General features: G+C 44.0%; 1 protein-coding gene across 4 annotated transcripts in view; it reads right to left on the minus strand.

The window, feature by feature from the left end:
* The window catches only part of LOC310823763 (protocadherin gamma-A11-like), a gene marked incomplete at its 5' end in the record, with an annotated part of 78,449 nt that overhangs the window by 32,947 nt on the left and 28,488 nt on the right, over positions 1-17,014 (minus strand). For 2 of the 4 annotated variants that reach the window (XM_083696611.1, XM_083696610.1), the window contains one exon: positions 14,478-16,802. The exons of 1 other annotated variant lie outside the window; for it this stretch is intronic. In XM_083696611.1, the coding sequence (XP_083552737.1) occupies positions 14,478-16,787 (2,310 nt within the window). Of the gene's footprint in view, positions 1-12,797; positions 13,395-14,477; positions 16,803-17,014 lie in introns of those variants that run through there. One more of the 4 variants, XM_083696613.1, reaches the window with a different exon arrangement.

Below are 17,014 nucleotides of genomic sequence, written 5' to 3' on the forward strand. Positions count from 1 at the left end.
CATTATCTCTCTTCTGCCAGTTCGACAACACATCATTTGCCGCAAGTAATATTTCAGAGCAATAAACAAGCAGCAGATTATGACCCACTTTTACAGCACGAGACTGTCCAATCCCTGCAAGGGGCTGCGTTGTGAGGCAGACAAGGGACCACGCGCGCTGCACTGAGAGAGCGGAGCGTTTCAGCACCACGCGGGTGAACAGCGCCACACAGGCGGAGAGCCAATGCTGGTGCATGCGCCGCAGAAATAGGAACCATGATGGCGGCGTAAACAATGCGCACTATTTCCTCTCGATTTTCTATAATATATTGCTGAGTATCATTTGAGAATATTCTGGAATACATGAAGTACATGATTGCCATTCCTCTTTATCAACCAAAGGAAAATATTCGATATTCATTGGTACAGACGTACTGTATTTATTGTGTTCACTGATACAGACACATTGTTCATTATAGAGTTTCAGGATAATTTGTGCACAGCTCATTGATATGTGCTCCTTCCTGTCGTCCTTAACATTTCAACGTTAGCATTAATATCACCAATAATACGATAGGGAAAATAGAAGAACAAAGGCAATAGACTACAGAAGAAAACTAACTCCCTTTATGAGTACCGTGACCAAAGAGGCCCCTCATGATTGTCGTGTGTGTGTCTGTGTGTGTGCACGCGTGCGTAGATAGACAGATAAACAGATAGATAGACAGCCATATTGATAGATCGATCGATAGATCGATCGATAGATAGATATACATATATGCTCTTACCTGTTATGAGGGACGCAGAGACAGCAACAACATGAAAAAGAAAAGAAAAAACACTTGTTAGATAAGGACAGGGACTGCATATAACTTGATATACTTACCCAATTTAAATATGTTTAGATTTAAACCCAACTGACACTCATGTCAGTATCATACTCACCAGGGTACGTTTTTATTACTGTGTAAGAGAAAGTAGCTGATGTAGCTTCATGATGAATTGGACATCACTGTACATTTATGCAGTGTGCTTTTAATCAGGATTCAAACCATAGCTTAATACCACTATCTTATAATTCAGTAAATTACATCAATCTCAAGTTTAAAAACCTCATTACCACACTTATGTAAATACAACAATATCAGTCATCATCATCATCATCATCACCACCAACACCTGCTCCCCTACAGTCATATCCAATCTGTGTCCACACAAACACACGCACGCACGCACACACAAAGACGCACATATGCACACATGCACGCACTCCACTCTAAAAAGACATTTAGAGAGAGATTTGGTGCAAATCATAAAGCCACATATACACACAAACAAACATGTCTCCCCCTCCCCCTGCCCCTGCCCCACTGAAGCTCTGTGCAAGTAATGACTGACACTTGGCCTATGGCAGGGGTCGCTTTCTTTGGTCTCTGCACAGTAATACACTGTCTTTCTATCAATAAGCCTAATTCTTAACAGCATCCCCCTACATGTTCTGAGGGAATGGTACAGTCTTCATCATGACTCAGCCAGTCGTCATGGCAACACATCCCACCTCTCGATCAGAACATTCATGTGTGTGTTTCTGTGTTGTATAGAGAAGGGTGGGGTGGGAATGCAAGCTGCCTGCATGCACAGACAAACACATCTGAATAGATAGCACATTAGAGAGTGGGGATGTTCTCTGTACATGCTAAAGTATCTGCAATTATGAAGTTGAATAGCACATTCTCCTGGCAATTTTATATTCCTTTTATAATACAGTTTGAGACACAACAAACCTGACAGCCAAGTGAAACACAGTCTCAGTAAAGTATTATATTATCCTAAAGGAAGGACTGATTTTCCAGCTGTATGGATCTTGTATGTCACTGTACTGAGCTGCTGTATTAGTCAAAGCGGAGAAGGAAGAGAGGAGGGGGGGGGGGGTGTGGGTGGATGTGTGTGTATGTACTGCACAAACTGACGTCTGAAGACCATACTTTGAGTGGACTCAAGTGAAACAGAAGCCTCTGCTGCAGTTAAACCTGCCTCTCATAGGCCTCCTACTGCTGCATGAGGATCAAGACCTCGCCCCCTCCCTCTGCCTCCACACAGTGTGTTCTATACAACGTGTCCTGCACCACCAGGCTGCTGTCCAGTCATTGGCTGTTTTACAGGAAACAAATGAAAACATGGACCAAACACAGAAAGACATCGAGTGCTGTAGTATCTCTACTTAGATACTTATTCATTTAAAAGACCTTAATATGTTGTTTATTTCATCGTATGTCACTTACAGTAGCATATATTTCCATGATATCATTGCATTGTCTATGTATCATTCATTACACCTATTGTCTAGTCTTTACAATGTACAATGGGATACATATACAAGTGTCCCAGGTGCAGCTTAAACATGTAGCATACATGCAGTTTATGCATACAGTTTACATATGCTTAAGAGCAGTACATTCATACATATAGATGAATAGTTTCATAAAGTAGTACCATGACCCATGTCATAGGGAATACTATGTGTGCCTTGTGACTATGTAAGTCCAAGTTTATACACATGTATGATTGATATGGGTGCACTGAGGTTATGACAGAGTAGTTGAAGGGTACTTATAGTCTAATAGAACACCAGCACACACTGGGTCAATATTATAAAGCAGTAAGCAGCCCAGTGCAGTTAAAATGCATTCGGGGCAAACCACTTCAGTGCTGTTGTAACAAAAGTGCCCTGCCCACGTCCTACCTTCATGATATGTTGTGTAACAAAAGGGTTAGACTGGCCTATTACGCAGGACATTAGTGGGATAAAAAGCAATATAGAATGTTGTTTAAGCTCTGCTAATTATCTCTCTCTCTCTCTTATCATACAACCCCCCCCCCCCCCCACACACACACACACACACACACATACCTAGATATACATCTCCAATGTGAAAGCTGTTCTAACTTTGAGAAAGGAGAAAATACAAATCCAATCCATTTAGGCCTATTCTCTCTGGCCAACACACATCTGGGCCTTGCAGTCTGTAGTGTGCTGCTGACATTAAGACAGAACCATTTTCATTGAAAAGAGAATAATTCTATGATCTGCAAACATTGATATACAAGATATCCACATTTCTGTAACAGTTCTCTCTGTATTGAGAGAGTGTTACTATGACAACGTGCCTGACCTCCAGGTGGTTCTCCCTGGGATGCTGGAGAAGAGAGTGAGATACTGCCTCACAGAGCTCTCACTGAAACCAGCCTTGAACAACACATTCAGGACCTAACATCCTAAACAGAATAACTTACTATACATGCCAAACTTACAGCAAACAATCAAGATATTAAAATGCAGAGAGCTTAACATGAACACACACATAAAAACGGCCAGAATAAAGTATTCTGTAGATGTTCAGTAAAAACCTCTGAGTAACCATGCATGACCTAGTGGTTAAAATGAGAGACAGAGAAGATGTGATGCTGATGGTTCCTAGGCAGATGGGAACTGAATCACATCTTCCACATACCTAAGCATGCATTAAACCTTCACTAAACAAGAAAGGGCATTAATAATGTAATTGATAAGGCAATTAGCTGTTTCTGGTTGGTACTTGAGTATTCCTCCAGTATGTGAAAGGCTGAATAAGTGTCAAGTAAGGAGAAATGGAGTTGCAATACAAACATACACACAAATAACATCTGAACTGCTTTCAGTGAAAATACAAGTAGAGAGAGAGAGAGATGGGGGGAGACAGTGGGTGAGAGTGAGGGAGTGAGAGAGAGAGCGAGTGTGAGAGTGAGAGCGAGAGAGAGTGAGAGAGCGAGAGAGGACCAACTGTGACACTGTTGTGGGATAAAGCCTGGACAGACATATATGAACAAATTACCACAGCACAGCAGCACAGACTATTATTGCAGTGTGTAAGAGGAAACTGGGTCAGGGTGCCGGGCGCTGAACTGTTTTACAGAGAGGGAGAGTGAAGAGCAGAGAAGGAGGGGGGTAGGACAGCAGGAGATGAACATACACAGGGAGAGAGGGAGAGTGAAGAGCAGAGAAGGAGGGGGGTAGGACGGCAGGAGATGAACATACACAGGGAGAGAGGGAGAGTGAAGAGCAGAGAAGGAGGGGGGTAGGACAGCAGGAGATGAACATACACAGGGAGAGAGGGAGAATGAAGAGCAGAGAAGGAGGGGGGTAGGACGGCAGGAGATGAACATACACAAGGAGAGAGGGAGAGTGAAGAGCAGAGAAGGAGGGGGGTAGGACAGTAGGAGATGAACATAAACAAGGAGAGAGGGAGAGTGAAGAGCAGAGAAGGAGGGGGGTAGGACAGTAGGAGATGAACATACACAGGGAGAGAGGGAGAATGAAGACCAGAGAAGGAGGGGGTAGGACAGTAGGAGATGAACATACACAGGGAGAGAGGGAGAATGTGTGACAGAAGAGAGATGAAGAGACAACCACCTCAGATCCGTCGCGATTATCTAATGAAACCGATACACTATAATGTTCAACTGCAGTGGTGTCTTTGTACCCACTGTCACAGACACACCCCTCGATCTGCACACCTCGTGGGTTTTTGTGGAAGAGGAAAAGATTATCACAGAATCATGGTATCAGAGTAAGCTTGATGGCCATCTGGCCTCCCTAATGCTCTTTAGAGATACCTGTATGCTTCCTGCACAGACAGACACAAACACCATAGACTAGAGTTCTAACACTCTCACACTGAAATAGACAGACAGGAACTATACGACATGTGGTGCCAATACCATGAGGTAGCCTGAGGCCACGTCTTAGACACTAATAAAGTTACACAAACGAATGACGTGTAGCCGAATAGATGCACTGTTACAAGAAACCCCTAATCTAACAGGAAAAAGACACCATCAAAACGATAAGAAAAGGGTGAAGCTATGCCTATGGTGCAGTCACTCACAAACTGACCTTGATTGTTGTTATGGTTTTTGGACCATGGTGCTGACTTAATTCAGTAACAGGTGCACATATGAACACTGCATTAGAATTCATTACAAAGCAGCCTGTCTCACCTCTAGAGACACGTCCTCATCCTCCTGCTCTTTCTTTTCTCTCTGTACTGTCCCCATACGACTCACATTCACCAGGGTGCCCTGGCTGTAAGGCCTGACAAACTTCATGTCACTCATCCTAGAGTCAGTGGTGCCACACACCTCATAGTTGTACACATGTTGTAAGGTTCCGTCTGAGTAAACTGGAGGGTGATATGGGATAACAGGGAGGTTTGCTGCAGACTTGTAATACAATCTATTTTGTCTCCATCTGTAGATTTTCACAGAGATGATAGCGATGATGGAAAAAATGAAAAGAATAGACACCACTGCCAGGGCCATGACTAGATAAAAAGTAAGGTTGTTATCATATGTCCTGTCGACCGTGAAGTCAGTGAACTCAGAGAGTACTTCAGGGAAGCTGTCGGCCACCACCACGTTCACATTGACTGTAGCTGATCGAGAGGGCTGTCCATTATCCTCCACGACAACAGTCAGTCTTTGCTTCACAGCATCTTTATCATTGACCTGGCGTACAGTTCTTATTTCTCCATTCTGCAGGCCCACTTCAAACAGCGCCCTGTCTGTTGCTCTCTGTAGTTTATATGAGAGCCAGGCATTCTGTCCAGAGTCCATATCAACAGCCACCACTTTAGTGACAAGATAGCCCACATCTGCTGAATGAGGCACCATTTCAGCCACCAGAGAGCCACCACTTTGTACTGGGTAGAGAACCTGAGGCGCGTTGTCATTCTGGTCTTTGATAAGTATGTTTATTGTCACATTGCTACTCAGTGGAGGAGAGCCTCCATCTTGTGCTTTCACAACGATGTGGAACGATTTGATTTGTTCATAATCAAAGGGCTTCACCGCGTACAGCACCCCACTGTCTGAATTTATTGAGACATACGAGGCAAGTGGAGCCCCATTGAGACTACCATCCTCTATGAAATACGATACTCTAGCGTTTGGTCCCCAGTCGGCGTCTGTAGCTCTCACAGAGAAGAACGATAGAGACGGGGCATTGTTTTCCAACACATAGGCATCATACATCCCTTGTTCGAATCGGGGCGCATGGTCGTTTACATCTGATATCCTTAAACTGAGCGTCTTTGTGCTTGAGAGAGGTGGCCTGCCTCCATCTACTGCGGTAATTGTGATATTATACTCTGCTGTCTGCTCTCTGTCCAATAACGAGTCTGTCACCAGATTGTAATATTTGGCCAAAGATGATTCCATCTTGAAAGGAAGGTTGTGATCAAGGGAACATGTAACCTTGGCATTATCTCCGGTGTCAAGGTCTTGGACGTTGATGATGGCTACAACAGTGCCAGGTAGCGAGTCCTCAGGCAGTGCACTCGAAAATGACATTATAGTTATTTTCGGAATGTTATCATTCATGTCAATAACATCAATTACGATTTCACTGGAGTCTGTTAAGCCACCATGATCCTTTGATTTTACTTTAATCTGGAATTTTTTTTTTTTTTCATAATCTATAGCTCCTGCAACCCTAACCTCGCCTGATATCGGATCGATTGTGAATAGCTTTTGAATAGTAGCGGTAGCATGCTCAAAATAATATTCTATATTAGCGCTAGATCCCTCGTCTGCGTCTGTCGCACTTACTGTTGTAACCAACGCGCCTACCGCTGCATTTTCTGGGACCGATGCTTTGTAATTAGTCTGGCTAAATACAGGGGCATTGTCATTGGCATCGAGAACTACAATATGAATCTTGACTGTTCCAGACCTTTGAGGGTCTCCGCCGTCAACAGCAGTTAAAGTCAAATGATGGTGCTTTGTTGTTTCTCTATCAAGGGGTTTTTGAAGTACCATTTCCACATTCTTACTGCCATCTGAGCGACGTTGAACCTTAAGATTAAAATTGTCTGTGGGATTTAGCAGGTATTTCTGTAATGTATTTTCTCCCACGTCCTGGTCTACTGCGCTCTCTAAAGAGAAACGCGCACCGGGGAGGGCTAACTCGCTGATTTCCAATTCAATATCTCTCTTCGGAAATATTGGGCTATTGTCGTTGATATCCACTATTTCCACAGTAACACTATACAGTTCCATTGGATTCTCTAGAATCACCTCAAAACTGAAGCTACAAACGGACGTTTCCACACAGAGCTGTTCCCGGTCCATTCTCTCCTTCACTAACAAATGTCCCTTTTCTCTGTCGAGTCCTACGTACTCACTGTCGCCCGCGGTGAAAACACGAGCTCTACCAGCTACAAGCCGCTGAGCCTCCAATCCTAGGTCCTTGGCGATATTGCCCACAAAGGAGCCCACTGCCATCTCCTCCGGGATAGAGTAGCGGACCTGCCCGGACACAGGAACAACTGAGAGCGTGGAAGCCATGAACAGGCACAAAGGCAGCCCGAAGATCCAGTTGATTCTCCTCATTGCCATTGCTCGACAAGGGTGGAGATGGTAAATTAAAATGCTATTGGGAAAAATAAATCCTAGAGGTTTTTATTTTTTCTTCCAATAATCCCGTCCGAGTGGCGTTGCCTACATTTACAGAACGAAGAGAGACTTAAAACATATAGACTGGCCACGAAAGGACCCTTATGTGTGGAAATGAAATATCGGTTTACTGAATCTCCGCGTTATGGAGTGCATTATTAGGATGGGAGGTACTGTGATTGGTGTTGAATATAGCAAGATCAACAGCGGCACTTAGGGTTTTAAAGAAGTACTACATTATTGGGGAATATAAAATGAGATCAAACTTGTTGGATCAAACTTGAACATAGCCTACAGAGAATGTTGACACCAAGCCATTAGGCCATTAGGACTTTGTATTGCATAAACACTTGTCATGTCATGCTATACAAAGGTGTTATAAAATATAGCTTTTCTAGAAGGAAACAGTCAAGCTTCAGTGCTGTAGTAATATGAGATTAGATCAGTATTCTGTATTAACTAAGCCTATAATATACAATAATATAAAAACACATGGGTACGCATGCTCACACACACATGCACACGCACACGCACACATACACGTAAGTGCGCGGCGCGCACACACACACACACACACACACACACACACACCAATATCCCCAGCCCCTTTTTTTAAGAGTGATTACATTCCCTCACCTCTTCAGCAACACCAGCATCCTCCTGCTCTTTCTTTTCTCTCTGTACTGTCCCCATACGACTCACATTCACCAGGGTGCCCTGGCTGTAAGGCCTGACAAACTTCATGTCACTCATCCTAGAGTCAGTGGTGCCACACACCTCATAGTTGTACACATGTTGTAAGGTTCCGTCTGAGTAAACTGGAGGGTGATATGGGATAACAGGGAGGTTTGCTGCAGACTTGTAATACAATCTATTTTGTCTCCATCTGTAGATTTTCACAGAGATGATAGCGATGATGGAAAAAATGAAAAGAATAGACACCACTGCCAGGGCCATGACTAGATAAAAAGTAAGGTTGTTATCATATGTCCTGTCGACCGTGAAGTCAGTGAACTCAGAGAGTACTTCAGGGAAGCTGTCGGCCACCACCACGTTCACATTGACTGTAGCTGATCGAGAGGGCTGTCCATTATCCTCCACGACAACAGTCAGTCTTTGCTTCACAGCATCTTTATCATTGACCTGGCGTACAGTTCTTACTTCTCCATTCTGCAGGCCCACTTCAAACAGCGCCCTGTCTGTTGCTCTCTGAAGTTTATATGAGAGCCAGGCATTCTGTCCAGAGTCCATATCAACAGCCACCACTTTAGTGACAAGATAGCCCACATCTGCTGAATGAGGCACCATTTCAGCCACCAGAGAGCCACCACTTTGTACTGGGTAGAGAACCTGAGGCGCATTGTCATTCTGGTCTTTGATGAGTATGTTTATTGTCACATTGCTACTCAATGGAGGAGAGCCTCCATCTTGTGCTTTCACAACGATGTGGAACGATTTGATTTGTTCATAATCAAAGGGCTTCACCGCGTACAGCACCCCACTGTCTGAATTTATTGAGACATACGAGGCAAGTGGAGCCCCATTGAGACTACCATCCTCTATGAAATACGATACTCTAGCGTTTGGTCCCCAGTCGGCGTCTGTAGCTCTCACAGAGAAGAACGATAGAGACGGGGCATTGTTTTCCAACACATATGCATCATACATCCCTTGTTCGAACTGGGGCGCATGGTCGTTTACATCTGATATCCTTAAACTGAGCGTCTTTGTGCTTGAGAGAGGTGGCCTGCCTCCATCTACTGCTGTAATTGTGATATTATACTCTGCTGTCTGCTCTCTGTCCAATAACGAGTCTGTCACCAGATTGTAGAAATTCGCTAAAGATGATTCCATCTTGAAAGGAAAGTTGTGATCAATGGAGCACGTTACTTTTGCATTTTCCGCGAAGTCCAGATCTTGGACGTTAATCATGGCTACAATAGTGCCAGGGACTGAATCCTCGGGTAGCGCACTAGAAAATGACATGACTGTTATTTTCGGAATGTTATCATTCACGTCAATGACATCAATGACGATTCCACATGAGTCTGTTAAGCCACCATGATCCTTTGATTTTACTTTTATCTTGAATTGTTTATTTTTTTCATAATCTATAGCTCCTGCTACCCTAACCTCGCCTGAGATCGGGTCGATTGTGAATAGCTTTTGAATAGTAGCGGTAGCATGCTCAAAATAATATTCTATATTAGCGCTAGATCCCTCGTCTGCGTCTGTCGCACTGACTGTTGTAACCAATGTGCCCTTTGCTGCATTTTCTGAAACGGATGATTTATATGTCGTCTGGCTAAATACAGGGGCATTGTCGTTGGCATCGAGAACCACTATTTTGATTTTAACTGTTCCAGACCTTTGAGGGTCCCCACCATCGACAGCAATTAAAGTCAGGTAGTGATGGTTTGTGTTTTCTCTGTCCAGAGGTTTCTGGAGCACCATCTCTATATGTTCACTGTTATCTAAACGACCTTGAGTCCTAATATTAAAATGATCCGTCGGGTTTAATATGTATTTCTGAAGTGTGTTTGCCCCTACGTCTTGGTCGACTGCGCTTTCCACAGAGAAACGCGCACCAGGCGCAACTGACTCACTAATTTCCAATTCAATTTCTCTCTTCGGAAATGCAGGGCTGTTGTCGTTTATGTCTAGTATTTCTACTGTAACTCGAAACAGTTCCATTGGATTCTCTAAAATCACCTCAAAACTGAAGCTACAGACGGACGTTTCCCCACATAGCTGTTCCCGGTCCATTCTCTCCTTCACTAACAAATGTCCCTTTTCTCTGTCCAGTCCTACGTACTCACTGTCGCCCGCGGTGAAAACCCGAGCTCTACCAGCTACAAGCCGCTGAGCCTCCAATCCCAGGTCCTTGGCGATATTGCCCACAAAGGAGCCCACTGCCATCTCCTCCGGAATAGAGTAGCGGACCTGCCCGGACACAGGATCAACTGGGAGCGTGCAAGCCATGAACACGCACAAAGGCAGCTCGAAGATCCAGTTGATTCTCCTAACTGCCATTTTTCGACAAGGAATGGCGATGGTAAATCGAAATGGTTTGCGGAATAATAAATCCTCGAGGGTATTTTCCAATAATCCAGTCCGAGTGGCGTTGCCTACATTTACAGCGAAGAGAAATTTAGGCTATAGACTGGCCACGAAACGACCCTTATTCTATCAAGTGCAACATCGATTTACTGAATCGAGGCGTTATGGAGTGCATTATTAGGCTGGGAGGTACTGTGATTGGTGCTGAATATAGCAAGATCAACAGCGGCACTTAGGGTTTTAAAGAAGTACTACATTACTGTGAAATGAGATCAAGCTTGTTAGATCAAACTTGAAAATACAGAAAATGTTGACGCAAACCAATTAGGCCTAAAGTGGCCTACTTCCTATTACATAAACACTTGTCATGTCATGCTATACAAAGGTGTTATAAAGAAGCTTTTCTAGAAAGAAACAGTCCACCTTCAGCACTGCAGAGATATGAGACTTGATCAGTATGCAATACACACACACACACACACACACACACACACACACACACACACACACACCAATATCCCCAGCCCCTTTTTTTAAGAGTGATTACATTCCCTCACCTCTTCAGCAACACCAGCATCCTCCTGCTCTTTCTTTTCTCTCTGTACTGTCCCCATACGACTCACATTCACCAGGGTGCCCTGGCTGTAAGGCCTGACAAACTTCATGTCACTCATCCTAGAGTCAGTGGTGCCACACACCTCATAGTTGTACACATGTTGTAGGGTTCCATCTGAGTAAACTGGAGGGTGATATGGGATAACAGGGAGGTTTGCTGCAGACTTATAATACAATCTATTTTGTCTCCATCTGTAGATTTTCACAGAGATGATAGCGATGATGGAAAAAATGAAAAGAATAGACACCACTGCCAGGGCCATGACTAGATAAAAAGTAAGGTTGTTATCATATGTCCTGTCGACCGTGAAGTCAGTGAACTCAGAGAGTACTTCAGGGAAGCTGTCGGCCACCACCACGTTCACATTGACTGTAGCTGATCGAGAGGGCTGTCCATTATCCTCCACGACAACAGTCAGTCTTTGCTTCACAGCATCTTTATCATTGACCTGGCGTACAGTTCTTATTTCTCCATTCTGCAGGCCCACTTCAAACAGCGCCCTGTCTGTTGCTCTCTGAAGTTTATATGAGAGCCAGGCATTCTGTCCAGAGTCCATATCAACAGCCACCACTTTAGTGACAAGATAGCCCACATCTGCTGAATGAGGCACCATTTCAGCCACCAGAGAGCCACCACTTTGTACTGGGTAGAGAACCTGAGGTGCGTTATCATTCTGGTCATCAATGAGAATTGTTAATGTCACATTGGAGCTGAGGGGTGGTGAGCCACCGTCTTGTGCTTTGACACAAATGTTGATATTTTTCATCTGTTCGTAGTCGAATGAGCGCAGCGCGTGTATCATACCGCTCTCAGCATTGACTGAAATGTAAGTAGACACAGGGGACCCAGCCACTACCGTGTCTTCCAGCAGGTAAGAGATGCGTGCGTTTTGATTCCAGTCAGCGTCCCTCGCACTAATCATAAATATAGACACGCCTGGAGAGTTATTTTCGACCACGTGGGCAGTATACACTTGCTGTGGAAATACTGGGCTATTGTCATTCACGTCGGATACTTTAAGGTGCAATGTTCTCCTGCTAGAGAGCGGAGGGGACCCAGAGTCGGTCGCTATGATTGTGATATTGTATTCTGAGATCCGCTCGCGATCAAGGGTGGCATCAGTAACTAGTGTATAATAATTTCTCAATGATGATTTTATTTTGAATGGAATATTTTGGTCAATTGAACAAGTAACCTGTCCGTTTTCTCCTGCATCTAAGTCTTTAGCGTTTAGAATGGCTATAGTTGTGCCGGCTGGTGCGTCCTCAGACACAGGACTGGAAAAAGACATTACACTAAGAGCAGGAACGTTGTCATTTACGTCTAAGACTTCGACTATGACTTTGCTAGAGTCTCCTAGACCACCCTGGTCTTTAGCCTCTATGCCAATTTCGAATTTCTTTGCCTTTTCACAATCGATCTCTCCATTTACAGATATCATACCGGTGTGCTCATCTATTGTAAATATTTCAGCAACATTACCTTTTAGATTTGCGAAACTGTAAGTAATTAGTCCATTCAATCCACTATCTGCATCACTTGCATTAACTGTAGTGATGTATGTCCCTTTTGATGCATTTTCCATAACGGTTGCTCTATACACTGACTGGTTAAATACGGGTACATTGTCATTGACATCTAAAACAATCACCTCAATATTCACAGAGCCAGATCTCTGCGGATTCCCACCATCGACGGCAGTTAACGTCAGAGAGATGCGGGGATGCTGCTCTCGGTCTAAAGGCTTCTGAAGCACCATCTCTGCGTATTTCACCCCATCTGGACGAGCGTGCTGCTTCAGAACGAAATTATCATTAGGAGTCAACACGTAATTCTGTAGAGCGTTAATTCCAACGTCAGGGTCCTCCGCGCTCCCTAGTAAGAAGCGTGACCCAAACACTGCTGATTCACTGATCTGCAAATTAATTTCCTTTTTCTGAAACCCTGGCGAATGGTCGTTAACATCCAATATCTCAACGGTAACATGATGTAGCTCCATAGGATTATCGAGAATGATTTCGAACGTAAAGCTACATGGAGTTGTCTCACCACAAAGCTTTTCTCTGTCAATTCTCTCATTGACGACCAAAATCCCTTTGTCCGTCTGCAGCTCTGTGTGCTGTATGCCGTCTCCCGTCACGATCCGGGCCCGGCCAGCTTGCAATCGTTTCACCTCTATGCCGAGATCGTTGGCGATGTTGCCTATGAGAGCCCCTTTTCTCATTTCTTCAGGAATGGAATAGCGCATCTGTGCACTCACCAACGGGCTGAAATAAACAGCCATAACCCATAGCACTTGCAGTAACCTTCGATGTAATAGCTGTTTATCCAAGGCGGCCAAAACTCTATTTTCCATGATCAGGCTATTTCTATAACTGTTAAAACCATGAAGGAGATATAGTCATACTAAAACACAAGCTGTCTTGGTTTGCAAATCCAATAGAGACGTAGTAACTGGAGCTTGTGTGCTGTCTCTGCCCACTCGTCTCTCTCTCTCTCTCTCTCCCTCTCTCTCCCATCCTTCCCTAACTGCGTGTAGAAGGGGAGGTGTTGCAATGCATTTTTTCCTTTTCATAATCTCCCTCCCCTGATCAACAGCGGCCCTTGCAGTCCAAGGCATGAAAGGCACCCCATGCAACACCACGAAATAACCAACCCACCAGTAGTTCAGTGTAGGTCAAATTGAGAAACGTTAGACCAATCTACAATGTGGTGAAGAAAATAATTCATGCGAAACCAGTGATGGCTAAAGACAATTTTAAACAGAAAAACATTGGGGCTAACCTTGAATATACTATACAATGTAAACTGCATTTCAAATGTTAGATTATTTGACATATTTCGGATATATTATGTTCGTACACGAGCAAATGAATGCGTTTTACATACAATATTTCACAAAAGATTCTGAACGAATGAAACAAAACTGCAATTCGGATTGCTAAGAGCTTGGAATTATTATGTCGCTGTCCACAAAATGGTGCTGAAATGTAGGATATTCCACGTTAAAAGATTGCACGAGTCACAACTCGACCAGAACGCTGCATTTTCCGCACTTCCCTGTCTGTTGTCCGCTGTAATACTAAATTAAAACATACAAGTTCCAAGGTATGTACATTACAATGACTGGTTGAATAAAAAGTACCTGAACAATTCTATAAAAGATGCTATGGAATGTAGAGTTACGGTTAATACAATACAATACGGCCCATGCCTCTTCGTCATAGAGATAGGCCAACAGAACGATACAGGCCCTTATCTACATTGATAAATAAATACAATCAGAAAAACTTGAGAACTCAGTAAGGACATCACGCGACTGGCACCTTACCTCAGTACAATCCTCTGCACAGAAAAACGTTACATTTTCCCGGATTGGTTCAACTGGTTCAACTGGTCTCTTCACCAGAGTGTGATCAGCAGGCAGCGTGTTCTCATTATATGACGTGACAAACTTGAAGTCACTGGTGCGTGAGCCCGTTGTCAGGTATGCGTCATAATTGTAAGAGCTACGGAGAGTTCCAGCTCCATCCACCTCTGCATAGTTGGGAGGGAAATACGCGCTGGGAATGGAGACTGCTCCATCAAACAACATTCGAGGCTTTCTCCTCCGGCAAAACCTTACGGACACGATAAGAATAATGAACGTGATGAAAAAGGTGGAAACTGACACCAGGGCGATGATCAGGTAGGAGGTCAGTTTGGAACTACTCCCATCGTAAGAAATGTCTTTCAGTTCTGGAACTTCAGCCAAGTTGTCTGATATAAGTAAATATACTGAACAGGTTGTAGAGAGAGAGGGCTGTCCGTTATCTTTCACTGATATAACAAAGTTCTGTTTCATACTGTCAGATTCAGAAATGTCCCGCTGTGCCCTGATCTCTCCGCTGTGGGGACCGATAGTGAAAAGTCCCGGATCAGTCGATTTCACGATCTGATATGAAAGCCACGCGTTCTGTCCAGAGTCAGCATCCACAGCTATCACCTTGGAAACAAGGGACCCCGCCATAGCAGCTTTGGGGACCATCTCAGTCATCAAGGAGTTTCCTGCTGAAGCAGGATATAATATCTGAGGAGAGTTATCATTCTCATCTGTTATGAAGACAGTGACAGTCACGTTACTGCTGAGCGGAGGAGAACCATTGTCTCTGGCTACAACGTGGACTTTAAAGCTCCTGAACTGCTCATAATCAAATGCCCTCACAGCATGGATCACCCCCGTGTCTCCGTTAATGGATAAGAATGAGGACACTGGAACACTGTTGACCTCACTGGGCAGTAGAGAATAGACCACTGTGCCGTTCTGTCTCCAGTCTGGGTCTCTGGCAGTAACACAACATATAGAGGAGCCAGGCTTGTTATTCTCAGTCACATAGGCGCTGTAGGATTGTTCTTCAAACTCAGGTGGATTGTCATTGACGTCTGACACAGATAAATTAATAGTTTTTGATGAGGAAAGGGGTGGAGACCCTTCGTCAGTGGCAATAATTGTAATGTTATAATCAGATGTCATTTCGCGGTCAAGGCCAGCTGTAGTAACGAGAGAGTAGTAATTCTTGACCGACGGGTTTAATTTGAAGGGAACATTTTGTTGAATGGAGCAGCGGACCTGTCTATTTCTCTCCGAGTCTTTATCCTGTACATTAATGATGCCCACCTCAGTGCCAGGTAACACATTCTCAGGGATGTGATTGGTTAGAGATTTAAGAGATATAATTGGGGCATTGTCATTGACATCTGTAATTTCAACGACCACGTTGGAAAAAGAAGAAAGCCCGGAATTGTCTTTGGCTTGGATACTAAATTGATAAATGGACTCCTTTTCGAAATCCATTCCTCCAGCTATACTTATGTCACCCGTTTTTGGATTAAGGGAAAATAATTTATTCACTTCTTCAGAGGTGGGGCCAAATGCGTACGTCACCTCCCCGTTTGCCCCTTCGTCTGCATCGGTGGCAGACACAGTAACCACAACAAAACCTAATGGCGAATTCTCTGGCAGATTTACTTTGTAGACATTCTGGCTGAACACTGGTTTATTATCATTAGCATCCAGAACTGTGACGTGGATGACTACAGTACCAGATCTCTGTGGAGTCCCACCGTCAACCGCAGTAAGTAGTAATGTCACCTCCTGCTGTTGTTCTCGATCTAATTCTTTCTCCAATACCAACTCGCCGTACTTTCCGCCTCCAGGAGTAGTATGAACAGCTAAAATAAAATGTTCGTTCCTTTGTAATGTGTAGCTTTGAACCGCATTCAGGCCGATATCTGCATCATGAGCTTGATTAACCGCAAATCGGGCGCCTTTGACAGCCGACTCTCTGATCTCAAATTTGACGGCGTCTTCCCCGAATTGTGGGGCATTGTCATTAATATCTTGGACCTGCAACATTATATTATGTAATTCCAAAGGGTTCTCTAGAACCATTTCATATTTCACAATACAAGAAATCCTCATACCGCAAAGCTGCTCTCTGTCTATCGTTTCAGCCACGACCAAATCACCAGTGCTCAGATTAATGTCACAATACCGTTTGCTACTACCGTCAACATCTAAACGAGCTTTCCGAGACAACAGTCTTTTGGAATCCAACCCCAGATCCCTGGCTATATTTCCGATTACAGATCCGCGTTTCATCTCCTCAGGAACAGAATATGTTACATCTCCATAGCTGGTTCGCAGCAGGAAATGAAACAAAGCCAAGCAGAACATCAAGGCAGAGAGCGAGAATCCTTTGTATCCCATTGTCAGTCCAAAACGTTATCCGGATGGTATGTAATGGTCTGAAATAATACAATCCAAGAGGACGTTTATGATAACATGCACGACTCCAAAATGCACAACCTCAGATGTTGAGCCACATC

The sequence above is a fragment of the Argentina silus genome (genome assembly GCF_951799395.1).
Source record: "Argentina silus genome assembly, chromosome: 2".
In the NCBI taxonomy this organism is placed as follows: domain Eukaryota; kingdom Metazoa; phylum Chordata; class Actinopteri; order Argentiniformes; family Argentinidae; genus Argentina; species Argentina silus.